The 27,531-nt window shown below is 46.6% G+C and overlaps 2 protein-coding genes across 2 annotated transcripts in view; one reads left to right on the top strand and one right to left on the bottom strand.

Annotated features, from left to right (window-relative positions):
- Window positions 1–9,870, top strand: part of UBE2Q1 (ubiquitin-conjugating enzyme E2Q family member 1) — an 11,222-nt gene extending 1,352 nt beyond the window's left edge. Inside the window, exons 2-14 of the mRNA XM_008592861.1 lie at window positions 6–255; window positions 2,506–2,610; window positions 2,928–3,032; window positions 3,659–3,709; window positions 5,296–5,436; window positions 5,648–5,732; window positions 5,997–6,057; window positions 6,280–6,370; window positions 6,498–6,556; window positions 6,659–6,707; window positions 6,982–7,077; window positions 7,467–7,533; window positions 7,992–9,870. Coding sequence (XP_008591083.1) covers window positions 6–255; window positions 2,506–2,610; window positions 2,928–3,032; window positions 3,659–3,709; window positions 5,296–5,436; window positions 5,648–5,732; window positions 5,997–6,057; window positions 6,280–6,370; window positions 6,498–6,556; window positions 6,659–6,707; window positions 6,982–7,077; window positions 7,467–7,533; window positions 7,992–8,023 — 1,192 coding nt within the window. The 3' untranslated portion in view covers window positions 8,024–9,870. The remainder of the gene's footprint in view (window positions 1–5; window positions 256–2,505; window positions 2,611–2,927; window positions 3,033–3,658; window positions 3,710–5,295; window positions 5,437–5,647; window positions 5,733–5,996; window positions 6,058–6,279; window positions 6,371–6,497; window positions 6,557–6,658; window positions 6,708–6,981; window positions 7,078–7,466; window positions 7,534–7,991) is intronic.
- A 725-nt stretch (window positions 9,871–10,595) lies between these two features.
- Window positions 10,596–27,531, bottom strand: part of TDRD10 (tudor domain containing 10) — a 35,899-nt gene continuing 18,963 nt past the window's right edge. The window contains 8 exon segments of the mRNA XM_008592856.1: window positions 10,596–10,759; window positions 10,953–11,023; window positions 12,820–12,974; window positions 13,423–13,568; window positions 13,839–13,977; window positions 14,903–15,017; window positions 15,331–15,373; window positions 27,464–27,531. Coding sequence (XP_008591078.1) covers window positions 10,727–10,759; window positions 10,953–11,023; window positions 12,820–12,974; window positions 13,423–13,568; window positions 13,839–13,977; window positions 14,903–15,017; window positions 15,331–15,373; window positions 27,464–27,531 — 770 coding nt within the window. The 3' untranslated portion in view covers window positions 10,596–10,726.

Below are 27,531 nucleotides of genomic sequence, written 5' to 3'. Positions count from 1 at the left end.
GGGGGCGGCCCAGGGGGGGGCCCGGGGCCGGGGCCCTGCCTGAGGCGGGAGCTGAAGCTGCTCGAGTCCATCTTCCACCGCGGCCACGAGCGCTTCCGCATTGCCAGCGCCTGCCTGGACGAGCTGAGCTGCGAGTTCCTGCTGGCTGGGGCCGGAGGGGCCGGGGCGGCCGGGGCGGGGGCCGCGCCCGGACCGCATCTCCCCCCACGGGGGTCGGTGCCTGTGGATCCCGTCCGCATCCACTGCAACATCACGGTGAGGACCTTCTCGCGTGCGCCTCTGTGGGGGCTTTTTGTCAGGGTCTCAGGACCACCCCGTACAGCTTTCTGCTCTCCAAGGACCTGGGAGGCCGAAGCCCCTCTCGGGGCTCGGCTCCTTCTCTCGAGGTTACACTTGTTCCTGCCGCCTGAGGTTCAGCCGTGCACCAGAACCTCTACCATTGACCCCTGATAGCGAGGGGCACCCCGACATGTGGCGCCTCGACTACCCCTCTCCAAGAACCCACCCACACCCCAAGGTTCATGATTTGGGCTCCTTTTGGCTACTCCTCCACAACTTTATCTTGCCACCTAGGAATGTCCCCCCACTCTCATTTCAGGGTGCTAGGCCTCCGCACTGACCCCAACCGGAAGGACCTGGCCTGGTACTCTGCACAGTTCAATGATGCCCCCTTCTCAATAGTTTCTTTGACTTAGGACATTGCCACCTGTGGGATCCCTGCCCGGGCATCCCTGCCCAGGCATCCCTCATGCAGCCCCTCTCTGCTCTCTGAATTTCACCAAGTGATAGTTTACAGGTCACTTATTCCTCTTTTTTCTCTACTTTGGATTCCCTTTTATTCTGGTGTAACCTCTAACTCTCCCCTTTTTGCGTCAGCTGGTGGCAGATCTGCCCTGTTCCCTGTTTATAGGTCCAATTGCCCTGAGTTGTTGTCTCTCCTGGTAACGATGGGGATGTGATATTCAAGGGCTACCCCATTTACTCTGAGCAGTAATGGTTCCATTTCTCCCTGGTGAGCATCATTACATTCTAGGCATACTAAACTAGGAGACACCTTACATGTCTCCTGTCTAGTCTACCCTCAGATATCCCTTGAAGAGGGTTGGCCTCTGATAATTTGGGAATGTCTGGTAGTGCATGGTATATCGCTTATATTGGTTGATATTACTTGCTATGGCCTCCCTGCTGGGGAGCAGTAGCTAAGGAACTAGCTAATTCCTTATCCAAGCAGGCCAACTGTTAATGGGAGTAGCCTGGGGAAAGAGACTTTTGAATTCTGTGGTACTTGGGGGCCTGAATTCAGTTTAATGGTGCTTTCTGTCCTTTTCCTCAGTCAAACCAGGTCAAGGTTTGGTGAGGTAAGCCTCAACTTGGGTTGGATGGTGCCCCACCAAAACTCTTGTCCCATTTCTCTCTTTTTTCCTCTCCCCACCAAAAAAAAAAAGTTAAGATTGAAGACTAGGGTGGCTTAATCAGGGGAAGGTGAGCATCTTTGATAATTATTTTTTCTCCAGCATTGATTAGAGCAATGGCAGAGCTGAGATTTCCAATAGGAGTGGATAAGGTTTCCTTGGCATATGTGGAAACCTCAAGTGTTAATTTTCCTTAATTAAGCTTCTGATTCCTTAAGGGTAGGTTTGCCCTCATCAAGCTGCCCTTTCAGTTGCCAGAGGCCATCTACTGTCTTTGTCCCTGGCAAGAAGTTAACTTATGGGGTCCCCACCCATACTCCCTGTGGCTCCTATAAAGGAGACTTGGCCTGAACAGGCCCCTTGGTTTGGGCAGAAGGGGAGTCTGGTCAGACCGATTTTGGCACTGTGGCTCAGGAATGCTGGGAATGTCAGCAGCGTAGGCTTCTTTCTTCCAGCCTGCTATGTGGAGCCCTACAGCCCACGCCTGGACTGAGAAGGTGGCAGGTTCCCAAGGGAGAGGAGAGGAGAATGTTGGTGTTGGAGGGAATCTCTTGGGAGTGGGATGGGGAGATTCTTCCTGATATCCTTTTATTCTTAAGTTCTGGAGATGCAACCTAGTGTTTATTCCTTCTTCCCTAGTGCTTTTTTCACATCAGTGTGATTGTGATGAGGTAATTCCTCAGCTGGTTCTGGAGTTTGAAAGCAGAAGGGTTGGAGGACTCTGTCCTGGGTATGGGGAGATCTTCAAGTCCTGAACTTGTATAGGCAGTACAGTAGATCAGGAGTCCTATCTCACTATTAGCAGAGTTTGGCTGTGTTGCTTTCCCTGGTTTTTACTCTCGAGGAAAAAAAGAAAAGGTTCCAGCCTGCTTCTTGGAAAGGGTCCTCTGAGGAACTGTTTTTCTCCAAGTCCAGGATTTGTTGGAGAGCTGCTTGGTTAGATATTGACCTGCTGAGCTGGGTTTTATGAGTGTGTAGGGGTTAGGGGTGGGGAAGCAAAGGAACTCGAAGTCTTGTGGGGCAGAGGGCAGGCAAAAATCTGGCTTTCCCCAGAGTTGCCCATTTTGACCACTCCCTGCTCTTTTCCCCTCAGGAGTCATACCCTGCTGTGCCTCCCATCTGGTCAGTGGAGTCTGATGACCCTAACTTGGCTGCTGTCTTGGAGAGGCTGGTGGACATAAAGAAAGGGAATACTCTGGTGAGGGGGCCACGGGGTAGGGGCACATTTATTCCTGGGAGGCCCATGTCACAAAGGCATCCTGTGAAAGGGAGCTGTATCTGGAAAGTGGATAATACAGTAGGCTGAACATTTGGGGGAAGACTTCTTAGAGGAGATGCTTACTGAAGCCAGAAGGAGATCCCTGCACCATCCCCTTTGAAGCTCGTTGAGCCACATGGTCTATAAGGCTAAGAGAACTGGGTTCCAATTTGGAGTCTAAGCTAAGAGTTCATACATGCACCTATCCAGATTGGAGTGGAGAAGTATTTGATGTCTCTGTGGTCCCCCACCCCCAGCTATTGCAGCATCTGAAGAGGATTATCTCCGACCTGTGTAAACTCTATAACCTTCCTCAGCATCCAGATGTGGAGATGCTGGATCAGCCCTTGCCAGCAGAGCAGGTAAGCAGCTGAGGGACTTTGGGCACTGTTGTAGAGTTGCCCCACGGAGAGCACTCAATAAGTACTTGTTAGGTGACAAGAATCTGCAGTAGTTTCTCTCCACCACCCACTCTCAAACACATACACATATCATCTCTTAGCCTCTTTCTTCTCAAGAGGGGACTTTAGCTAAATGGGGCTCTAGCAACTTCAACTCTCCTGTCAAAACTGTCATGGGCAGTATCCTTCATGTTCAAAGGGGAAATTTTGACCATTATCTTAGCAGTAGCAGTTGGTGGCCGCTGGGGACTCAGGCCCCTTGTGAGAAACAAGAATGTAAAGTCAGTCTAGATCTAGGAAAGGAGAGGTTCTTAGGAAAATTAAGTTGGGATTTGTGAGGTGGGTAACAGAAACAGCCATTTTGCTTCTCTTTTATTCTTTGGCATATGGTAGGTGGAGAATAATGGGCTGGTAGCAGAGTCATTCCCTGGTTTCTTGCTTCTACTCAGATCTGGCTGGTGGAGAGACTAGCAGCATTATGGGCAGGCACACAAATTCCAGAGCTGGAGGCTCAAGGGAGTAGGTCAGAGGCTGCATTCTAGCAAGCCACCAGGGCGCTTAACTTCATCTTTCCCTCCCCACTGCAGTGTACACAGGAAGACGTGTCATCAGAAGATGAAGATGAGGAGATGCCGGAGGTAGGCTTGCTATCTGAGGTGGCATTGGCAGGAAGCTCTTTCAGTCAGCAGCATTGATTACCTACTCTGTGCAGAACTCCAGTCTAGAACTGGGGAGAGAGAAACATCAAAGGAATAAAGACATTACTTCTGACCTGGAGGAATAGCCAGTGTAGTAGAGGAGACAGGGCACCCACATCCAACCACTAAAGACAGGTGCAAATCTGTTGAAACCAAATAGTCAACAAGTTAATTTCTGATGGCTATGGAGTCCCACAGCCCTGAGTTTGCATCCCAGCTATCTTAATTGGGGGATTTTACGTATTCTCACTAAGCTGCGGTTTTCTTATCTGTATCTGTAAGACGAGATTATACATATACATATGGTTGTCTCAAAGATTAACTGAAGTGTTGCACATAAAATACTTCATACAGTATATTATAAGTGCTAAGTAATTTGTCTGATGTATTCTCTAAAAACAGTTACTTTTGCAGAATATAACATAATGGTTAAGAATTTGAGCTTAAGAGCCTGACAGAACTTGATTCAAGTCTTAACTCTGCTAAGAGTTCTGTGACTTAGAGCATGATAATTAACCTCACTAGACCTTAGCTTCCTCGTCTTTAAAATAGGGATGATGATAGAATAATGATATGGTGGTTGTAAGAATGAAATGAGCTAGTGTGTATAGCACCTAATACAGAACCTGACATGTGTATAAACATTTGGTAGATGTTAGCTGCTAACGTAATAACTGGGAGGTTAGTATGTCCTTCCAGAGCAAGGAAATTACTCTGATCACTGTTTCCTGGTACTGGATTAATGTTCCAGGTTCTGTAACTTTGTAAGGGTCTTAAGACCAACAAAGTACTGGTGATACATGAAATTTACTCCTCCCAGACAGTAGGCAGTCCTCTGTGCCACACCTCCAACATCTGACTGAAAGGGGCTGAACCCTGGATAGGGTCTCCTCCTCCCACTGCTTGCTCACTTAGAGCAGGGTGAATAAGGAGCTAATTTTGTCCTTGACCTCTTCCATCTCCCTCTCTGGAACTCCTTTCTCATTTCCATCTTGGCAGTGGGTGCCTCTACATACTTGATTTAGGCTCTGCACTTGTAGGGAAGGAAGGAAGATTTATGACCCAGGCTTCTCCTTTAGACCTGGGTTCCTGAGAACTCCTGGGTATAATAGTCACCTGATGAAACATGAGCTTTGAGTCACAGTGTCAGGCCAAAGTCAATTCTGCTGGGATCTAGGGAAGAGTTTCTGCTGCCAAGGGCGAGTTTTAGGGACAGTGTGAGTGGGGTCAGTCTGGGGAACAAGAGGACTGAGTCCCTGCCTAGGTCCTTACTGTAGCTCTGCAACTACAGCTTGAGAACTAAGTAAGAGAAGAAATTTGCCTCATTCTTTAGATTGTGGAGGGAATGGTGCTGGGAGTTACTTCAAAATGGCAAGGATGTTGTGTTTAGAAGAATGCTAGATGGACTGCTGCTCTTTAACTTGCAGTTCTAGGCCAAATAGGAGAGGGAAAGTGATGGTCCTTCTCCACAACCTGTATTGGTTTCTTTTCTCCTCTGTTCCACTCCCACCCCACACCTTCCCCAGGACACAGAAGACCTAGATCACTATGAAATGAAAGAGGAAGAGCCAGCTGAGGGCAAGAAGTCCGAAGATGATGGCATTGGAAAAGAAAACTTGGCCATCCTAGAGAAAATTAAAAAGAACCAGAGGCAAGATTACTTAAATGTACGTGCCTTCTAGGGAGAGACTGGGCGAAGGGGTTGGTGATGGCTGGGAAGTGATAGGCCATCAATGTCAGTGTGGGGAGTAGACTTCTTTTTTGGATGTGCCTAATCCTTCCCTAAATCCTGGGCAAGCTGCCAGACTGTCCCTAAGGTCTAGCATGTGTTTCCAAACCACATGACTGAGAAATGTTCCTGTCATCCTTCCCTTGCAGGGTGCGGTGTCTGGCTCGGTGCAGGCCACTGACCGGCTGATGAAGGAGCTCAGGGATATATACCGATCACAGAGTTTCAAAGGTGGTAAGTTTTTCCCCAGAGAGGGGCCTTCACAGAAGTTTCTGATAAAGAAGGATATTGTGATAGCAAGGGGTCCCAGGAGGTTCTGGGATACATGAATGCTTATGCACTTCTCAGGCCAAAATGGAGCTCTTCAAGCCAGTGTCTTGGATTAGATGCATGTCTATCTGGGGTGAACCTGGAGCCTTTGATATTTTTCTCTGTCTGGGAGAGGGATCTGCATTAGCTACTGTTCCCACCTGGACCTATTTTCTTTCCTCTTTCCAGGAAACTATGCAGTCGAACTCGTGAATGATAGTCTATATGATTGGAATGTCAAACTCCTCAAGTAAGTGGGGACTTTGGGATTGGAGAGAAGTGGAGAAGTAGTGTGAGTGGAACTACTGTGGTGGGAGCTCCAGGGCAGTCCCATCCAGTGTGTGGGCTGCAGGGTCCCAGAACATTGTGTGGGCAGTGGTTTGTCCACCTGCTGCTAGCCTGGGTAGTGGGAGCCCTTATGAGGCTCCTGAGCTGAGACCAGGAATCTGAGCCCAGACTCATTGCTTCGTAGAGTTGACCAGGACAGCGCTTTGCACAACGATCTCCAGATCCTCAAAGAGAAAGAAGGAGCTGACTTCATCCTACTTAACTTTTCTTTCAAAGTAAGACTATTTTCTTTTCTGGTCACACCCTCCCTGGCCTAGGCTTCCCTGTCTGCCTTACAGTCCTGTGGGAGACATCGACCTCCCTTCCTTGATTGTTGTCTCTGTCTCTCTCTCTCTCTCTCAGGATAACTTCCCCTTTGACCCACCATTTGTCAGGGTTGTGTCTCCAGTCCTCTCTGGAGGGTGAGTGGCTGGGCAAGAGAAAGAGGGCAGCTCCTGTGGCAGAGGGTGAAGAAGGGACTTGGAGCTTTTGCCAGCCACAACTGACTAACCTTCCTTCTGCAGGTATGTTCTGGGCGGAGGTGCCATCTGCATGGAACTTCTCACCAAACAGGTAAGCTGTTTCTCTCTCTTGGCTGGGCTGGTGTAGGCGTGGCTGGGCTGAGCTTTACCACACACACACCCCTACAGGTTGGGCAGTAGGCATAATGTGGCCCTTTCATTCTGCTGTGCAAGGCCTGCACCCACTGACCCGGGCAAACAGCTGGTGGCTCTGCTGGGAGTGAAGGGCAAGGGCCCTTCTACAGATACAGCCGCTGCCTGGAGAAACATAGGTTTCTCAGAAAGCTTTGTCCTAACTCACTCGCTTTGTCCCTCCCATCACATAGGGCTGGAGCAGTGCCTATTCCATAGAGTCAGTGATCATGCAGATCAGTGCCACACTGGTGAAGGGAAAAGCACGAGTGCAGTTTGGAGCCAACAAAGTAAGGAGGCTGGGGTTGGTGGGGCCTACTGGAGCCAAATACAGTTTGGGCCACTAGCAGGCAGAGGCTGCCTTCTTTGAGGGACAAAGAGGATAAGGCCCCTGGGCTGGTGGTGTTGGATTACAGGGCTGGGCTGCCCACAGTGGGAGCAGCATCAGGGACTTGGTCTGAGGGACATCCTAAGACATTTGGGAGGGCACAGGTCTGGAAAGGGATGGTTGTGGGACTGTGGCTCCCAGAGACCTCCCAGGTGGATGGTACTTAGTGTGTCACCAGAACACAATGCTGGGAGCCAGAACTCCTGGGTCTCTGGGTGGCAGCCTGTGGAAAGTGAGGGGCAGTAAGGCCACAGGTGGCCATGGCCTGATCTGGTGGCTTCGTCTCCCCAGTCTCAATACAGTCTGACAAGAGCACAGCAGTCCTACAAGTCCTTGGTGCAGATCCACGAAAAAAACGGTGAGGCTGGAGCCAGGACTCAGGAGATTCGGACACTTGCCAGGCCCCAGGTTTTCACTTCCAGCCAAATAGCAAGAACCCCTTTTGATTTCTGAGCCTTATCACCCATTAACGTAGCGCACCTGCCCCAGTTCTCCAAAGAAGGGCTGGAGGTGGCTGATGTCCACAACCTCTTCTCCCAGAAAAGCACCAACGATGGTATCACAGATAGACTTGGTGCTGCCCCCTTCCCATCCACCCTTTGGAAAAGCTCATCTCGCTCTTCTGTCATCTCAGGTTGGCATGCCATTCTCCCTTTGTTATCACCAGGTAGGCAGTTTCTTGGCTTCCCACACACCTTCTCTGTCCCCACACTGAGTAGCCTGTCCTAGAATATTTTTGCCTGTAACACTGGAGTTGTCTTCGGTGATTGGGACTTCAGCCTCCACCTGACTGTGTTTTGCTCTGTTTCTTTGCAGGTTGGTACACACCCCCAAAGGAAGATGGCTAACCCTGGAGTGTCATCCCCTTCCTCCTTCCCCAGGCACCACTGGACCAATTACCTTTGAATGCTGTATTTGGATCTCACGCTGCCTCTGTGGTTCCCTCCCTCATTTTTCCTGGACGTGATAGCTCTGCCTATTGCAGGACAATGATGGCTATTCTAAACGCTAAGGAAAAAAAACAAACACAGAACTGTTTCAAGTACTCAAGACTGACTTACAGACCAACCAACCACCTTGCTGGAACCCTTGCTAGCAGGCATTCTTATAAAAGAAACTCTCGAGCCTCCTTATATTGCTGGAAACTCAGCCGTGCTCCAGACTAGAGCCTCCTTACCTATGCTATGGATTTTTAATTTATTTTCTCTTATTTCATGTACACTGCTTTTTTTGGTTACAGTGTATGATGGATGTGTATGAAAAAAATGTATCTTTGGGAAAACAATTACAGTTTGTTAATTTGAAGATGCTGGTCTTGACTCATCTTTATTTTTATTCCCACATCTCACCCCATCCCGTGAACTTGGGAGGGGGGAGAGGGGTACCAAGTCCACTGTTGCTTTGGTAGAGATGAGAGGTTGCGTTTTGCTGCTAAAGCAAGAGAAATGAGCTGAAGCACATGCCTGGTCCACCCCTAGATTTCTCCTGAAGGCCTTGAGCAACCAGCACTTGTTCCTTTTGGAATGCAGAACCTGGCCTGCTAAGCTGCACGTAGTAGGCTGAAATGTTCTTAATTCTAGTCACAGACGTTTTCAAATTTCTAAGAAAAAGAAAATGAGGCTCAGGAGGCTACTTCATAGAATTCCTTTTAAATGAATTGAGTTGGGATGGGGGCAGAGTCTCCTAAGAGTATGTGTGGTCTTTTCTGATCTCAGCAATCTGCCATGTTGCTACAACTCTGGTGTTCACTGCTTCCTCCTCCTGGAAAGTGGCTTCTGGCACTGGATGGTGATCGTTGGTAAGCTTTGATCACCTCCCTCCTGTCTCTTGCTTCATTCATATGGTTTTGTGAGAGAAGACAGGCATAGTAGCTCTGAAGTAAGCTGTTTGGCTTGGAGAATTATGGATTCTTTCAAGCCAGTCCCACAAGGTGGGTCCTACTGGAAAAGGTTAGCTTTAAGGGGGTCTGTTTTCAATACCTGTATCCTCACCCCAGGTTTGGGGAACTGCTGAGGAAGGAAAATGAAGTAGAGAATCTGTGTGTAAGGAGATAGAACTGTTGGTGCTGTGTTAAATATACATGCTGTTTATAAAAGTATGGACATGACTTTGCGTATAATGGGTGCTGCCTGCATCTTGTCAATAAGCTTGCTTTGGGGCTGAGACAGCCTCTTGGGACCAACTATGCCTACAGATTGGATAAAGACTGGAATAGCAAGAGGCCAGGGAAGGATAAGTGAAGACATGAGTCTTAGAAAACCTGGACTTGGGACAGCTGCCTGGGAACCTACAGGATTCTAGAGTTCTGTAATGCTTTGAGACACAGCAATTTTAATTGGTCATCCCCTCACCCCCTTTTCTTTTGAGGGATTTTAATGTCTTGCTGCTTTAGGTGGATGGAGAGTTCACCGGTCCCACTCAGTGCTGCTCTAACTCTACCCATGCCCAACTGATTAGGGGTGCTAATATATGCTGAGGTTGAACTAAAGATGGGACACAAGGGGAAAATTCATTCCATAGAGCTGAAATCTGGTTTTCAAGGCCTCTGGCTTTCTTCTGAACTTATCACCAGCTCTGGCTGGAATGTAGATTGTGTTTTTAGTAATGTGTACTGTGAACTGTCCTCTGTATAATGTATTTTGTAATGTATTTTTCTCATCTACCAAAGGATGAAACAAATAAAATTATTTAAATAGTTTGGCTCTAATAAAATTATTTTAAAAAATAATGGTGTTCACGTTCACTTGACATAAAGGAAAACACCAGCTCCTGTGAGTTGTATAACACCAACTCTAAGAGAATCCTTCATTTTTCTTGTTAAACCTAGCACTCCCTTTTATGACCTTAAGTATAGGATTCTAATTAAGTTACAAAGCACAAAAAAGAATCAGTCCATATTGTGAACTGATTTTCTTCTCTCCACTAAGAAGGCAAGGAGAAATGAAACTCTTTTAGGTCGTTACCCTACCCACCAAGCTGCATCTATATTCCAGGCAGAGTTTGCATGGCCCAGTGCCCATAGGCTGGGAGCTGCATGGCAGCTTCATAATCTCACCACAGCAGTTTTAGAGTGCAGGGCAGGGCAGTGGAGGGGTGGCTAGAAAGAAGTGATCATCCCAAACTTGTAAAACATGGCAACGTTTATTTGCCAAGTGATGGCTCATTGGTTAAATGCTCTCTACCTGATTCTACATGGAAAACCAAGAAAAGGCAGTAGGCTCCTCCATTCTCCAGAATCTCTTAGGGCAACCTATATCGTGCTCTGGGGTGCAAAGAAGAGACAAAGGAAAGAACACACCGGCTGCCTCAGGCTTTCAACCTAATGATAGCTTCCTATATTTGGTTCAAATGTTCATGCCAAGTTAGGGAACTGATGACAAATGAGATTTCACTTTGTCTTTTTAAAGAAGTGAGTGAGCAGGGGGTAAAGGGAAAACGGGAATCAAATCAATCAACGAGCATAGTCGAGCCTTTTTCACCTCCAAGGCCTCAAGAATGAAAGGGATGAAAAGACGGGACACAGGAGAGGGGACATGCCGGGTGTAGCCCTGTTATTTAAACTCTTCAAACTTCAGGATGTGCAACTGGAAGAGGAAGAGAAAGAAAGTCTCAGTGGGAAGGACAGACCACCCCCAGCTAGTCCACCCAAACCCTTGGATAACCTCTAAGAGAATGACAGGTAAATACACAGCATCCAGGCCTACGCAGCGGCCTGCAGCTAAGAACCCAAGGGTGGGGAGTGGAGGCAGAACAGCCAAGTTGGAAGAAGGGCAGTACCTCGGAGTCCAAAGCGCCAGTGATTTTCCCTTTGAGGATTTGATGGACAACCTGATCATAATGCAAAATGTCTGCAAAACAAAACAAAAAAACTTCAGTGGCACTTGGTTGTGCAGGAAGGGCAAAGGAGGGAAGCAAGAGGTGAGGGCTACAGGGAAAGTGCTCTGGCTGCAGATCAGCTCTGACCAACAAGTCTCTGCTAGTTCGTGCTAACTCCCTGCCGCCAGGATAAGATGAGATGGTAAATACTAAAAAGGTGGGAGGGGGGAGAGCAAAGTAAGAGTACAGAAGAGGAGGTATTATTGGTGTTGTTAAAATAATTACAGGGAGGGCCGTCCTGTGGCTCACCTGGGAGAGTGTGGTGCTGCTAACACCAAGGCCACGGGTTCGGATCCCTATATAGGGATGGCCGGTTAGCTCACTGCAGAGAGCGTGGTGCTGAAAACACCAAGTCAAGGGTTAAAATCCCCTTACCAGTCATCTTTAAAAAAAAAAAAAAAAAAAAATTACAGGGGTCTGTGATTTTATATTTTCTAAAATGGGAAATTCTACTGGGGACAGAAAATTGTGTTTACTTGACTCTGCTCTGCAGTTTCAGCTGCAGAGATGGAGATTAAAAGGCAGGGAGGTTTTCACCATGATACACAAGCACTCTTACATGCTGGAACCAGGCAGCACGGGAGCTGGTCAAAAATCCACCTTTCTCCAAGAAGTCTCCCCTGATCAACTCCCACCATCCCTTCACATCACCCAAACTCTGGAACTGTGTATATGCACAAAACTAACCCATATTAAGAGTCAGACTGAGGTTCCATCCCCAGCTATGCCATATGCTTGCTATGAAATGTGAGGAAAGTCCCTTCCCTTTCCTAAGCCTTATCTTCCTCAACCATAAAGGGAGGAAAATTGCACACCTGATTCACCTCTCAGGGCTGTCTCAAAGTCCACACAAGAGGTGAGCACATCCCTGACAGGGGCTACATCTAGCTTGGGCACGCTGGCCCTTATGACAGGTTGGGAGATGCTCTTTGGGACAGGAGGCTCCTCTTCTCCGGGCTACACTCCAATATCCAAAGCAGTTGGGCTTGGCCTGCCTAAAGCTCCCAACCCTGGCTGTTCCTCCCCAGGCTGGGCAGCAGTGCCCTCTTCATGCAATGACCCAAGACAACCTCTGGGTGGTGCTCCCTGCCCACTGGGCACAAGCCCGCCAGCCTCCCAGGGAGAGTTGGACCTGCACTTTTGGGAGAGGCTTTCCCATCTTGTGTGTCGTGCATGCATGCATATGTTTCTTCACGTTCACATCTCCTTAGCCCCCAAAGCATTCTTTCATGTTTTTACATTTCCCCCAATCCCAACCTTGAGAAGGGGCCTCCCCATTTCCAGGATGTGGAAACTGAAGTCCCAATAGTGTCCGGGTCTAACAGAACAGCACATCAGAAGAACCTGAGTCCATGCTCTAAACTCTATGACTGGGCATCAAATTCTAGCTTTCTTCAACAGCAGAATCCTTTTCCCATGAAATCTGAAGCAAAACTCCAAGTACTTAAAACATAACAGCTGAGCAGCTCTGGCAGAATCAGGGGTGGGAAGCTTGCCCTCCCCTACCCCCACCCCCACCTAGTTAACCCACCCTTTGGCCAGTACTTGAGGTCCTCTTGGAATCTTGGGTTGCAGAGCCTAGATGTGAAAACCAATACTCAAGAGGCAGCTTGCTAAGGACAGATGCTGAAAAATGAGGTTAGATCAAAAGAATAGAGGCCGAAGGGAGCCCTAAGGGTTATTACACCATTCCCCGCTGAGGTCCCAGAGGCTGGCACAGCATCGCCTGTCCCTGAAATCCTCGGGAGGAGGGTGGAGGACGTCTCACTTCTCTTCAGCATGAATGGCTGAGTCAGAGGAGGGATGGTCCAGAAGTCATCACTATCCAGGCTGCGCAAGGACTGCATGGGAATGGTGGCCAACTGGCTAATATCAGTGAACATGACCACAGCCCAGTTGTCCACCCTGTCCAGCACCCAGCACCTGGGAAGGAGGGTGAGAGGAGGGTCATTCCACCCAGCACCATACACAGCAGTCCTTGACAAAGAGGGTTTGAAGCTGGGGGTTGAGAGAGAGAGGAACGGTGATCCTGCTTTGCTTTGCCTATCTGTGGGCAGGAGATGATCCTAAGCAAAGAAGATCTCTTTTTTTTTTTTCCTGTCCTTTTTGAGACCGGCTGCACCACGCTCAGCCAGTGAGTGCTGTGAGGGCACCGGTCATCCCTATATAGGATCCGAACCCGTGGCGGGAGCTGCTGCGCTCCCAGTGCTGCACTCTCCCGAGTGCGCCACGGGCTCGGCCCTCAAAGAAGATCTTAAGAGAAGAAGCAGCCAGAAATAAACCAGAGTCCAAAGGAAGAGACATGAAGAAGAAAAAGAGCAGCTCTCCTTGCAGACCTCTCTCATACCCTCCAACCCTGCCTGGCACACACCTGTTCCAGGCGTGTCCATAATTGCCTAGGAGGTACTCAGCCAGACAGCGGGTCCCACGCTGCACTGCAGAGTTGTCCAGATAGGGCTGCCGCTCCTCTGCCTCAGCGAGGGTGCTGAACAGCACCTGCATGTTCTGGTGCAGAGTCTATGGATGGCAAAGATCCAATGGGCCTTGCTGCCTACACTGCATTACACAGCTGTCTCTGCAGGTGTCACGTGCTACGTATGTCAAGCACCACTTCTCTGATCAAGGGAACCAAAGGTACTGATGGGGAGAGAGAACAAGACTGAAATCAGGGATCGGACTACAATCATTCCAGATTTCCACCATTGCCTGGCCCCATCACCACGCTCACCCCAGAAAGCTTCCGCAAGAAGGTACAGAAGCCCAAGAGGGCTACCCACCAGCTCATACCTCAGTGATGTGCATGGCCCAGAAAAATGGGGTCTGAGGGATGACATTGGTCACCAGCAGCCCCAGCTCCCTGTGGATGCTGTGGATGAGGCTCAGGTCTTGGAAGCATTCCCTCAGGAGCAGCACCAGGAAGGATCCTCTGCGGGAAGAGCAAGGAGAAAAAGGGAACGGGATGACTGAAGGAGCAACACCTGTCCTGCAGTGTGCTGGGCTGGGTGCAGGATGAGTCACCCTAAGCAGGAGGGTTGTGCCCACCCACTCCAAGGGGCAAGACAAGTACCCAAGTAATCACAACATGTGGCAGAGGAGAGGAAGGGCCATGCCAGGGGGCACAGGGTTGGAGAGTTCTGGAAGAAGGAGGAGAGGGAAACAGAAACACATGGGGAAACTCCATGGAGAGAGTGGGCAAAAGCCCTCACTGGGTGGATCTTGAGCCCGCTAAAGTGATTCGTGAACCTCTAAATGATGCAAGTGTGGACTGTCCACAATGCAGGATATGTTGTCAATCCCAAAGTAGCTCTTCTCTGGGTTTATTCCAAACGTCATCCTGCCACCTTCTAACTCTATCACCTGCCTAAGTCACATGTGATTAGCAAGGCAAACCTGCTAAAAAAAATTTTTTTAAAACCGAAAACCACAGGTTCCACAGCATTTCAAGTCAAACAGATTATTCTGGCATTCCTGACATTAAGAATGATGTCTACTGTGGGGAGAGAGGGAGGGGGGAAAGAGGAATTGGTAAAGGGACATGAAAATCAACTACATTGTATATTGATAAATTAAAATAAAAATTTAAAAATAAAGAATATCTACTGTAAGCACAGCAGATGTGGGGGGCATGATGATCTCACAGCATCCAGGGTAGCAGGTAGCACAGGCCTTCACTGAACATTAAAGGAAACATTTTAAAAGTCAGTGTGGGTCATAGCCTTAGAGCCTGGGTCTGATGCAGGAGTTCCTGAAAACTTTGTCCCCCACCCCTATACTACCCCTGTCCCCACCCTCTGAGGGACAGAATGACATAGTCACCATTTGCCCTGTTGGCCTTTCTACACCTTGCTCACCTCATTTCCATTGGAACTGCAAAGAAGGCTGCCCTCAGTTTCTCTGTCTCACAGGGGTCCAGAGAAGCCTTAGGAGTGAGCTGCATACAATAAGTCCTGGAGGCACCCAGAGAGGCTCGCAGGCCCCCCCACCACGCCACAGAAGCCTTGGCCCTGCCCTCAGATGGGTCAATAGGCTACATCCTTCCCTTCTCAGCCTCTACATCCTCATCTGGATGGGAAGGGTTGGCTGGATGACGACATTTAATTAAGAAGGCATCCTAGATGAAGAGAAAGGAATAAGAAATATTTCCTACACTAAGGGTCGGCAGGGGACAAAGTTGGAAGGGAGACTGCACAAGAGGCGGTGACCCTGAGTAGGGCTGGGAGAAGTAAACTAGGAGTCACAGAGCCATGTCTTGGGAGCAGATGGTAGCTCAGAATCTCACCAGCGGCTCTGGCCAATCCTTCACCAGACGCCCTCTCCAAAACCTAGGGAGAAAAAGAAAAGGTATTGCTTGGGCATGGCAATACTTAAAAAATGGTTTAGATGTTGAATCACTTCAAGCAGATTTGGAGACAGAGCAGCAACAGCCCCTGTTCTGACACAGACATTAGCTGACTTAACACATCCACACACTTGCCCCTTCCTCGTGGGATCCTGAGCCAACCCAAAGAAAAGATGATTAGACACGGGGATGGGAGGCAGGGAGGCTGTGGCCGGGGGTGCTCCCTCGGGAGTTACAGTCACAGCGAGCTACCCCCGGCAGCCCTCCCCACACAAGGGACGCTCAGCCTGGGCCAGCCCTGCGGAAGGAGAGAACGAGCGAGATGGAAATTGTTCTGCAGGAGGCAAAGCTGGGCGCAGACAGAAGCCCTGCCGCTCACGACAACCCGGCAGCCACCTTCCACGCTGGTGTCCCTCTCTCCACTGTTCTCACCTGGAACCCCCCAACTCTGGTTAAACCCAAGCATCTGCCCCCTGCCTGCTTCCCTACATCCAGCTGCTGCCAGCGAACACCCACACCACAATCCCACCAAAGCCCCTAACATGACTCCTTTTCCTCTCTCCAAATGAACCCCTCCTCTCTTCAAAACCTCCACCCTCCCCACTCTGCCCCACCTGCTGAACCTCCCTCTTCCTCACGGATGAAACCGGAAGCCACAGGACGGGAAGTCTCTCATCTTCTCATCTGCCAAACTCCCCATGCGCCTGCCCTCTCTGCCATCCCTCTTGCTGCCCAGGTTCAAGGACAGCCCTGCTGTGGGCACACCCTCCACCCTCCATCATGGTCTCTCCCCATGTGGACCTTTCTCACCAGGAAACAAACAGGCTGTGTTATGTGTGTTAGAAGAGACTCTGACTTGACCCCACATCTCACTCCAGCTACCACTCCTCTGGTCCCTTCCTGAAAGTGTTGTCTAGAGTCCTGTCTACTTTCACACCTTACCCTTCCTCTCGGGCTTCCTTGAAATGGCTCTGCACAGGGTCAGCAATGACTTTCCTGTTGCTGAGTCTACAGTCACTTCTCTGCTCTGAATTGGCTTGCAGTATTCCCTCCACTCCCTCTTTCCAGAAACACTTCTTCTCTTGGCCTCTGTGAAATCACACGCAACTGGTTTTCCTCCTTTCCCTGGCTGGCCCCTCTCAAGCTCAACTAATAAATGCTGGCACAACCCAGGACCTGCTCCTCTCCTCTTCTACCTTCTCTTCAAGGCCATCCCCAGGTCCATGGTGTTAGATATCTACAATGCATCACAGACTCTCAAAGCTGGGTCTCCAGCCCTGATCGCTCTCTGGAATTCTACTCAAATATGGGGATGCCCACTTCACAGGACAGCACAAAACTCAGAATGTCTAAAACCTCCCCAAGCTGCTTCAGCCCAGCTTTCTCAATTTGAGTAAACTGCATCATTATCTACCAAGTGGTTCAGGCAGGGCCAATTCCTCTCTCTCCCTAGCTCCCTACATCAAATTCATCAGCAAGCCAAGCCATCTCTTCCTCCAAAACACACCTGAGCCCTGAGCACAGACACTCTTCTCTCTCCATATCCACCACCCCAGTACTGCCATCACCGTCTCTTACCAGGATGACAGCAGCAGCTCCCAAACAGGGCTCCTGCTGCCACACTTGCCCCCGCAATCCAATCGCCAGCAGACACATGATCTTTTACTAACAAAAATCCAATCACATCACACCCCTGATTAAAATCTCCCAATGCCTTCCCATTGCTCTTACAAATAAAATTCAGTCTCCAACTTGGCTGGCCAAGGCCATGTGGTCTGAACCCCTTCTACAGACCTCCCTTGCACCCACTCTCCCCTTCACTCACCATGTCCACACCTTGGGGCATCTGCAGGCACTCTCTCTGCCTGGAATGTTCTTCCTCTGGTCTCCATGCAGCTGGCTCTGACTTGTCACTCAGATCTCAGCTGAGATGTCACTTCCCCGCAAAAGGGGCCTCTCTAGGAACCATCTGAAGAAGTGACCCCTCACTCTTCATCATATCATCTTATTTTAATTCTCTGTGATATTTATACCGTATTTTCTTGTTTATTGTATGTCTCTTTCCACTGGAGTACAAGCATCACAAGAATCACATTTGTCTCCTGACAATGACCTTGATCAGTGAGGTAATGCCAGGGCTTAGAAAATGCCTGGTACATAGTAAGGTCCCGGTAAATATATGTTGAATGAATAAAACAAGAAATGACCTAGGGCAAATCCTTAACTCACAAAGCCTTGGTTGCCTCTTCTACACCATGAGTCGCACCTGCTTTAATATGAGGATTTAGCTTGGCTAGTATGTGTCTAGGATGTGACCCACACACAGCAGGAGCTTAAGAAACAGAAGCAGTATGGCAGAGCAGTTAGAAGTGTGGGTTCTGGAGCCAGACCATCTGGGCTCCAATCCTGGTTCCAGGACTGACTGGCTGCTTAACTTTGCAGCTTGGTGTTCGCATCTGCAGAATGGAAGAGTAATAAATAGCACTTTCTGCTTTAATTAAATGAATCCATACAGTAAAATAATCAGAGAGTAAGCCCTCAGTGAAGGTTACCTACTGTTGTCAATCAATGAGACCCAAATCAAATCTCTCTGCTAAACCACGTTCTGCCTCTCCCACTTACCAAGACAGTAAAGCCACAACGCTAAAAATTGTCCTTCTCTAGCCAAGCATGTAAGGAGCCCTTTTACTTAGAATCTCCTAAGACAGTTCTAAATACCAACCCCAAGAACCAATTATCAGCAGTGATCTTGAGCTAAAAGTAATTATTAATATTATTAATACAGAAACATTTTAAACCACTTTGGTCTCACCATTATTCCCTAATGATTTAAGAGAGAACTATAACAAACCCATTTTGACAGTTTGTGAAGTTAAGTTTCAGGGGAAGATCTATATAAATATCTTCCAACCACCACAGCAGGCACATCACCCAAAAACAAAACTCCAACTTCAGACGTGTTTGTAACACAGAGTGACCACGTGGAAGCTACAGAAATCAGGGCCGCAGCTCAATAGCTGCCAAACCAGCCAATTTTAATTAACATCTATTGTTGCTACAAGCACACTAACCCGCGTGCCCAGATAATCAACAGCTGTTAATGATCCCTTTCTTTGTTCTGGGACATTTCCACCAGCTGGTCAAGTGTTCTAAGAGGCATGCTGGCTTCAGAATTATGCTGGTGAATCTGAGCAGTGGGAGAGAAAAAACAGAGCAGGCAAAGGTCAGAAGGCTCTGAATGGAGGATCCATCCAGTCCCCCGCATATGCCACAGAGAAGCTCCTGCACACTACTCAGCAGGGACACAGCCTCATGCAACACCCTGAATGGTGGTGGCTTTCCAAGCCCTGGACTGCTGCCAGCCACCCTGAGCCATCCCTCCTTCCCTACCCGGGGAACTGTACTTGGGGCCACCTGAGGCACCCTGGTGGAAATTTAACATTTACAGCTTTAATCCTCAACTACTTCCCTCTCACACTTGAATCAGCCAGGTGACACAACTTGTATTTTTACTATGTGGCAGGTGCAAAATGACAAAGATAAAAGACACAGACCCTGTTCTCAGGGAGCCCACATTTAGTCACCCCACAAATATTTATAAAATGCCTATGTTCCAAACACTGCCTCCAGGAAGTTCACATGCCAATGGGAGTAGCAGTCACTAAGTAAGTACAGTCATGCGCTGCATGACAACTCTTCAGTCAATGAGACCGTATATACAACGGTGGTCCCATTAAGATGACAATGGCTGTACCACATAGCCCAGGTGTGTAGTGGGCTGTACCATGTAGATCTGTGTAAGTTCACTCTGTACTGTTTGCACAACAACACGTTTTTCAGATTGTATCCCTGTTGTTAAGTGATATGTGACTGCATACAAAGAGTGACGTCAGTGGCAATGAGAGCAGTGAAGAAACAGGCAGAAAGAGGGGTGAAGAGTGTCTGGGGTGGGTGCTGGATCAGGGAAAGTCCCTCCAAGGAGATGACGGCTGGGCAGAAACCTGAACAAAGTGAGAAAGCAGAGCTGCAGACATCTGGGAGAGGAGCCTTCCGGGCTAAGAAGAGTAGGTCCAGAAGCCCGGGGCAGGGCTGTGCGTGCGTGTGTGCTGGGAGCACCCCTGGGGCAGGCAGGACGGGACATTCTCATCTCTTACCTGGACGGCCTGAGACACATCTTCCTGCTCCCACTCTGGCCCCCTAGAGTCTGTTCTAAAAGGTCACTTTCAAACTTAGATCGAGGTGAATGGCTGAATAAACGATGGCACATCCATGCAACAGAGTATCACTTAGCAATAAAAAAAGAATTGCTGATGGTGCAACCCCATGAATGAATCTCAATAACATTCCACTGGTGAGAGAAGCCAGACACAAAGAGCACATACAGCAAGATTCCATTTACAGGCAACTCTAGAAAAGATAAATCTCATCTAAAGTGACAGAAAGCAGATCAGTGGTTGCACAGGGCCATGAAGTGGGGAATTACTGACAACTGGGAAGGGGCATGAGAGAACCTTTTGGGTGACTGAAACATTCTATATCTTATTGTGGTAGTGGTTACATAGCTGCACACATTTGTCAAAATTCCTCAAACTGTATACTTAAAATGGGTTCATTTTATTTTAAGTAAATTATACTTCAATAAGTATACAGGTTGAGTATCCTTTATCCAAAATGCTTAGGACCAGAAGTGTTCTGGATCTCGGATTTTTTCAGATCTTGGAATATTTGCATTATGCTTACCTGCTGAGCATCGCTAATCTGAAAATCGGAAATCCAAAACGCTCCAATGAGCATTTTCTTTGAGCATCATGTCAGAGCTCAAAACGTTTCAGATTTTGGAGCATTTCAGTTTTCAAATTTTCAGATTAGGGATGCTCAAACTGTACTTAATACTTCAATAAAGTTGATTTTTTTAAATGAGTAAATTAGTTAAATCTGGTTATGTCACTGCCCGCTCAAACCCTCCAGTGTTCTCGTTATTATGTGATTTGTAAATACCGATCGGTGCTGAATCAAGTTACGGGCTATGACTACGTTTATTCTTATACAACCTTTTCTCTAGGAACTAACTGCTTCTTTTTCCCCCTCCATTCACCTGGCTTTCACTGAACCTCTGGCCAAGTTTCCCCACACCCTCCAGTGGCTCTTACACACCTCCCCTCTCCGTTTTCCATTTTTCTTCCTTCCAACATCGCCCTTGGGGTCTCATATCATCCTGCTCTGTCTGGGATGCCTGCAGCACGATGGGTGTTCTGGGACTTCCCTTGGTCAGTCTGGGAAGTCTCTCATCCCTCTCCTGGATTGGATTCCAGATCCCCGCTTTTTGGGGGCTTATTGCTTCATTGTATCGTTGCGCATTCCTTCATAGCTTTCTGAGAACAAGCACACGGGGTACACATTTTTTGAGACCTTACATTTCTACCCTCATGCTTTATTCAAGTCTTATTCTCCCTTCATTCCTTTTCTCTTCACCTCGGATGAGTAGCGTGCAGACGTCATAACAAGGTTTCGAAGGAGGCACATCTCACACAATGTGTGAAAACCCGTTCATCACACTTATGAACCAAAAAAGGATCTCTACTTTCATTCTTGATTGATTTGATTGGGGTTGGGCATTATTTTCCTGAAGAATTCAATAGCACCAATTGATTCCACATCCTTCAATGTGGATTCTTTCTGAAGTTTTATCCTCGAGATTCTAAAATATTTCTATATAGTGCATTAGTGTAGGTTTTTATTTTCCCATTCATTATCCTGGGCACTCACTGGTTACTTTCAATCTAAAAAATCACGACATTCACCCCTGGAAGACTTTGTTATATCATTTGATAATTTTCCCCCCATACTCACCTCAACTTAGGTGTTGTACCACCCAAACTGCTCCTCTAACTTTACCTTTTCTTTAGAGCACTTTTACTACAAACTATTGCAATTGACAAATCCTCTTCCCAAAAAGCAATGATAAACTTTAACAAAATTGTCAAAAACAACCATTTCAGGACTCTGGAAATTGACCCAAGACACATAACAAATTGAAAGCACTGCCATTTCTAATAATTTGTAGATTATTTCAGTTTTTCTGCGTAAAGAAACATCATCTGTAAAAAGGAAGAGTTTTCCTTCTCCCTTTGCAAAATGTATGCCTTTATTTTTCTCGTCTTACTCGACAAACTAGAACCTCCAGCTCTTGTTGACCAACAGTGATGGTAGTCGGCATCCTTGTCTTGTTTTTTAAAAGAGTGCTTCTGGGGCTGGCCCGGTGGTGCACTGCTACAGTGCGCCGCTTGGGAGCACGGCGGCGCTCCCGCCGAGGGTTCAGATCCCACATACAGACCAGCCGCTCACTGGCTGAGCGAGGTGTGGGCGCAACACCGAGGGTTGTGATCCCGTTGCCGGTCCCGGTCCGGTACGGGCACAACACTGAGGGTTGCAATCCGTTGCCGGTCACGAAAAAAGACAAAAAGGAAAAAAAATAAAATAAAAAAATAAAAAATAAATAAAAGAGTGCTTCTGATGTTTCTCCATTAAAATACTGTTTTCCATAGGCTTTTGGTACATACTTTTTATCAGGTTAAGAATAACCTTCTATCTCTAGCTACTAAAAACTTTCATTTTTAAATCATGAATTATTGCTGAATTTTATTAAATGTTTTTACTTTGTCTATTCAAGATGGTCATATGGTTTTTACCCTTTAATCTGTTAATGAAGTGAAAGACATCTGTCATTTTTCTAATATTACTTTTTTTTTTTTTTTTTTTTTGAAGATGACCGGTAAGGGGATCTCAACCCTTAGCTTGGTGTTGTCACCACCACGCTCAGCCAGTGAGCCAACCGGCCATCCCTATATAGGATCCGAACCCATGGCCTTGGTGTTATCAGCACCGCACTCTCCCGAGTGAGCCATGGGGCCGGCCCTCTAATATTACTTTTGCATTTAAAAAAAAACAACTTGTCAGGATACATTACCCTCATTATATATCACTGGCTTCATTTTGCAATATTTTGTTAAGAAACATCACATGTGCATTCAAGAGTAAAACTAGCGTATAATTTTTCTTTCTTATGCTATCTTTGTCTGGTTTGGTTAGTCTTTCTAATTGTTGGGGGCCTGAAGCTCCACACCCCTTCTTGTGAGACCGCTTCTCCTTGACAATCTGCTCAGATGGCCGTGCTTTACATGATAACTGCCTCGAAATCTTTATGCCAGAAACTGATTGCTCCTGGCTATGCAAGTTAATTTGCAAGTGACCTTTTATCCTTCTCTAGAAACTGTTTAACTATAAACATTCTGGGTGGCAACCTTTACTTTGAATGTCCTGTCTTTGTCTCTCCTCAAGATATTATCATATCTTTACATTCCAGACCCTTTGCAGCATGCCTGCCTTCTCCTATATAAGATGTAACCTAAGAATCAATAAACGAGACTTGATCAGAATACTGTCTTGTCTTCATTTCTCATGTCTCTTGTCCCATCCAATTCCCACTCCCCCCTCCAGGGTCTGCGTTGAATATCCCGCGGGTCGGGACAGGTTATCAAGGTTATACTGGCCTCATGGAATGAATAAAGAGTACCCTTATTTTATTCTTAGGAAAAACTTATATGAGAAAGGAATTTTCTGTTTCTTGAAAATTTGAGAAAATTTACACAGAAAATGATCTGGGCCTGGTGTTTTCATTGTGAGGAGTTTATAAACTATGACTCAACTACTTTAACAGTTATAGGACTATTCAGGCTTCTTATATCAGTTTTTAAAATGATACACTTAAAAAATCTAAATACCAAAGGAAAGATATATTTTACAAATACCAAAAAAAGGATATACTTTAAGAAATGTGTTTATTTCTTCTAAGTTTTCAAATCTATGATCTCTTTTTTATGATCTTTTTCTATGACCTCTTTTTTATTATCTTTTTCATTGATAATAATTTGTGTCTTTTTTTTCTTGATTTATCTCACCAGAGGGTTTTCTATTTTATTAATCTCTTTAAAGAATAAAATTTGGCTTTACTGATCCCTTTTATAACAGCTTTGTTTTTTAAAATTTCAGTAACATCTGCTCTCTATCTGGGTTTATTTTTATTTTTTTATTTACTTCTTCAACCAACTCCCAGCTCATTAATTTTCAACCTTTCTTCTGTGCTCATTTAAGTTTGGACATTTTCCTCTAAATCTTGCTTTCACTGTATCCCAAAACTTTTCATGGGTAGTATTTTCCTTATCGTTCAGTTCTAAGTATTTTTAAATTTCTGTTATAATTTCTTCTTTGACCCATGTGTTGTTTACCTAGGAGTGTGTTTTTAAATTTCCAAATGTATGGGGCTATTTTGTTCTTTTTTTGGTTTCTTATTTCTAATTTAAAAGCATTGGGAATGCTCCTGGGAAACCATCTCCACTTCACAAGGAAGCTAGGTGAGACTCATGACACTCCTTCCCACAGGCTGGTTCTGGCATACAGAACTTAACTCTCTACCAGACAACTCTAAAGCTGGACAGAACATGTGAACTGTTTCCAGCACAGGACTAACGGCAGTGGATGGCAGAGGGAAATCTGCTTGAGAAAAGGAAAGCACAAAGGGCCGGCCCGTGGCTCACTCGGGAGAGTGCGGTGCTGATAACACCAAGGCCACGGGTTCGGATCCTATATACGGATGGCCGGTTAGCTCACTGGGTGAGCGTGGTGCTGATAGCACCAAGTCAAGGGTTAAGATCCCCTTACCGGTCATCTTTAAAAAAAAAAAGAAAGAAAGAAAAGGAAAGCACAAGCACCACATTCACCACTTTCTGCCTGGGAGCATTTTTCCAGACCACAGCAGAGGGAAGGACAGCCCAAGCAGGAACTGACATTCTCACTGGGCATCAAAAACAGATTTAAAACAGCATTTAGCTGACCAGAATTTGTGGGACAGAGGACTAGAGAGGAAGGAGCCATAGAAAAGTCTCGGAAATCTAGGGGTTCACCTCATGTCCTTGACTGAATCCTGAGCTGTCCATGTGCAGGGTAAGTTCTAGGAGGCCTTGAAGAGAAGCCAGCCCAGTCAGAGGGGATAGACCTCAGTAAACACCCTGAGCACTCACCTGAGACTCTAGAAAGTCTGAGCCTTAGGAGAAAGGATTTTGCCCAAGAATACAGGCCAAACTGAAATATACCAATCCTAACAAAGAAAACCAACCTTTCACAGAATAAAAAGATCTGCTAGTAATTTAATTTTTGCTAGAACAAAATTCAACACTACTCTATGGACAATAACATAATATAAAGTCTCTACAATATAACATCTACAATGTCCAACATACAATTAAAAGAAATTACTATATTTGTAAAGAAGCCTGAAGATTTTACCCACAATCAAGGGGCTAAATGTTAATAGAAGCAGATCCACAAATGACCCAGATATTGGAATCAGCAGAAAATTATGTCATAATAACTATTGTAGATATGTTAAAGAATCTAGAAGAAGAAACAAAATGAGTGAAAAGATAGAAGATTTCAGCAGTGAAATGGGGAAAAAGAACCAAATGGAAGTTGAAAAATATACTATCTAACAAAAAATTCATTAGATGGGCTTAACAGCAGATTGGACATAGCAGCAGCAAAGATTAGATAGGTCAATTTGGAAGAGTGGAAACGCGTGTGCCCATACATATACTGAGATCAGTTAGCAAGGTTGTGTGAATGTCTTCAGCGGCTCAGAGGGCAGATTCAGAATAGGCAGAGGGCCGGGGTTCAGCTAGGATTGGGGTTTTGCAAGATACAACCTAGTGAGTAAAGGACAAGGGAGTTAAGGATGTTTGCACTAAGGTAGTTTAGACTATCTAAGCTAAGCAGGGAAGTGAGGAAATACAGAGGTACTGAATAGTGAAAAAATGGTGGGGATGGTGGATTTAGAGTCCCAATGTGTGCCAATGTATCAATTGGTGGACTGGGGGTTTTAGAATCTTGCTACTCAGAATGTGGTCCCAGGACCAGCAGTACAAGCCCCATCCAGAGCTGTGCAAATTCTCAGCCCCACCCTAAACATACTGAGTCAGAATCTCTGGGGGTGGAGCTCAGCAAGCTGTCAGTTAGTTCTGATGCTTGTTGAAGTTTGAGAACCACTCTTCTAGAGTAAAAGAGGGGCAAAGACTGGGGGCGGGCACAGAGTAGAATGCTTGAAATGGATATTTTGGAGATACTCCATTATTAGCATTGACGAGGTCTTAAATATAGCTAGAGGAATGAGAAACTGACCAAGTGGAAGAAAAGATCAATAAAGATACAACGAGTCTAGGAAGTAAGTGGCCAGACTCTTGGATGGATGATCCACAGGGACTGAATCTGTGTGATAAGAGAGAAAGAGAGCTGGAAGATGAAGCTTTCAGTGAAGGCATGACACGGTGCCCAGTTGACTGCAACCAGGAAGGCCAGTACGTAGTGTAATCTGACAGTTCACCCTTCCAAAGAGCTGGGGTTTAGAGAGAAAGGAAGAGAAATAGTTTGGAACTGGCAAGGGGAGCCATCTCTGACAGTCTTATTGTGGTAATTCCAACCCATCTCTCCACGCCCATCTCCAACTTCTCCCGCTTTGTGACTGACCTCGTTCAATGCCTGCTGATACATATTCTCTCCTTGTTCTTGCTGACAGAACCCCAAGTTTAGCAACAATGTGCCTGTTTTTAAAAACTACATCTCCCAGCCTCTTTGCATATAAGGCCATGAGTTGCAGTTCTATCCCATGAAACAGAAGCAGAATTGTGGTCCTCTGAGAATGTGCCTTTTAAGAGGACACAGGGCCCTTTTACCCTATGCTCCTCCTCATTTTCCTGCCTGGATAACATCATCATGGAGTTCCCATACCAACCTTAGGCTTCCTACCTCCTGATTTCTTCTACAGGAAAGAAAAACAAATAGCTAACTTGTTTAAGCCACTGTTGTTCAGATTTCCTTGTGTGTGCAACCAAGTCAATTCTTACCACTTCAGGCTATGAAATGGGATCCTTTGCTCCTGGTTCACCTCTTTGTACTGAGAATGGGCTCATCTTTTCTAGGGGAAGCTCCTGGGGGTTAGTTATGGGCCTTCCCTTTTCTGCCTGCAGAGGCAGCCGGCACCATGCACTGCCCCCACCTTTAACTCCCCCTTCCCCATACCTCATATTTGGCAATATCTATCTTCCTTCGAGGAAGGACCCAATTCTATTCACCTTTATCTTATACCTCATATAGAACAAGGCTGTGTAAACAACAGACATTCTATTAATGTTTGCTACATTAAACAAGCAAAAACCTGAATTTCAATATTCCAGGTTCAAAAAGCCCTCACTGAATTACCTCATGACCGTTTTTATTTTCGCCAAGAACAGTCTTCTTTTTTAAAGTCCCAAGTTAGGGCTGGCCGGTTAGCTCAGTTGGTTAGAGTGTGCTGTTGTTTTTTTTTTTGTTGTTCCTCAATATTATCTCATTTGATCTACATCATCTTCTCCTTAGATAGGAATTATTACTAACCCCATTTTAGAGGTGAGAAAAGTGATTGACAGCGTTAATAACGAGGCAGAAGTCATGAACTCTAAGAAGTAAAATAGAATTAAAATCCATAAGTATGTAATTCCACACTTCCTACCCTAACTATCAGGCTTTACAGAAAAAGCAGACAAGAAATACATGTAAACAATCATAATACCACCCACCCACAAATTACCGTTGCTAACATTTGTTAGTTTGTCAGCACCACGCTCACCCAGTGAGTGAACCGGCCATCCCTATGTGGGATCCGAACCCGGGGCCTTGGTGTTATCAGCACCGCACTCTCCCGAGTGAGCCACAGGCCGGCCCCAGAGTGTGCTGTTGTAACTCCAAGGTCAAGGGTTCGGATCCCTGTACCAGCCAGCCACAAAAAAAAAAAAAATCCAAGTTTTCTGCACCCAACCTTGCTTCTGACTATTAAAGGTCATAAAATTTCCCTAATTTCATCCAAGCCCCTACGTTCTCAACAGTAAGACTGGACAGAAGGAAGATGAAAGAACTAAAAGCAAAGTCTGCCAAGTTCTGAAGAGCGAACACAAAGCTACCCAGAGCACGCAGAGGTCAGAAGAATTACCAACATCTCCTGGGGCCACTTGGCCCAGCCAGGGATCTTTTTAGGAAGCCTTTTGCTTGTATTCACAA

Source organism: Galeopterus variegatus, unplaced genomic scaffold, assembly GCF_000696425.1.
Source record: "Galeopterus variegatus unplaced genomic scaffold, G_variegatus-3.0.2 Scaffold154, whole genome shotgun sequence".
Classification (NCBI taxonomy): domain Eukaryota; kingdom Metazoa; phylum Chordata; class Mammalia; order Dermoptera; family Cynocephalidae; genus Galeopterus; species Galeopterus variegatus.
Note: the sequence above shows the minus strand (reverse complement) of the source record. Positions and strands in the feature narration are given on the sequence as shown.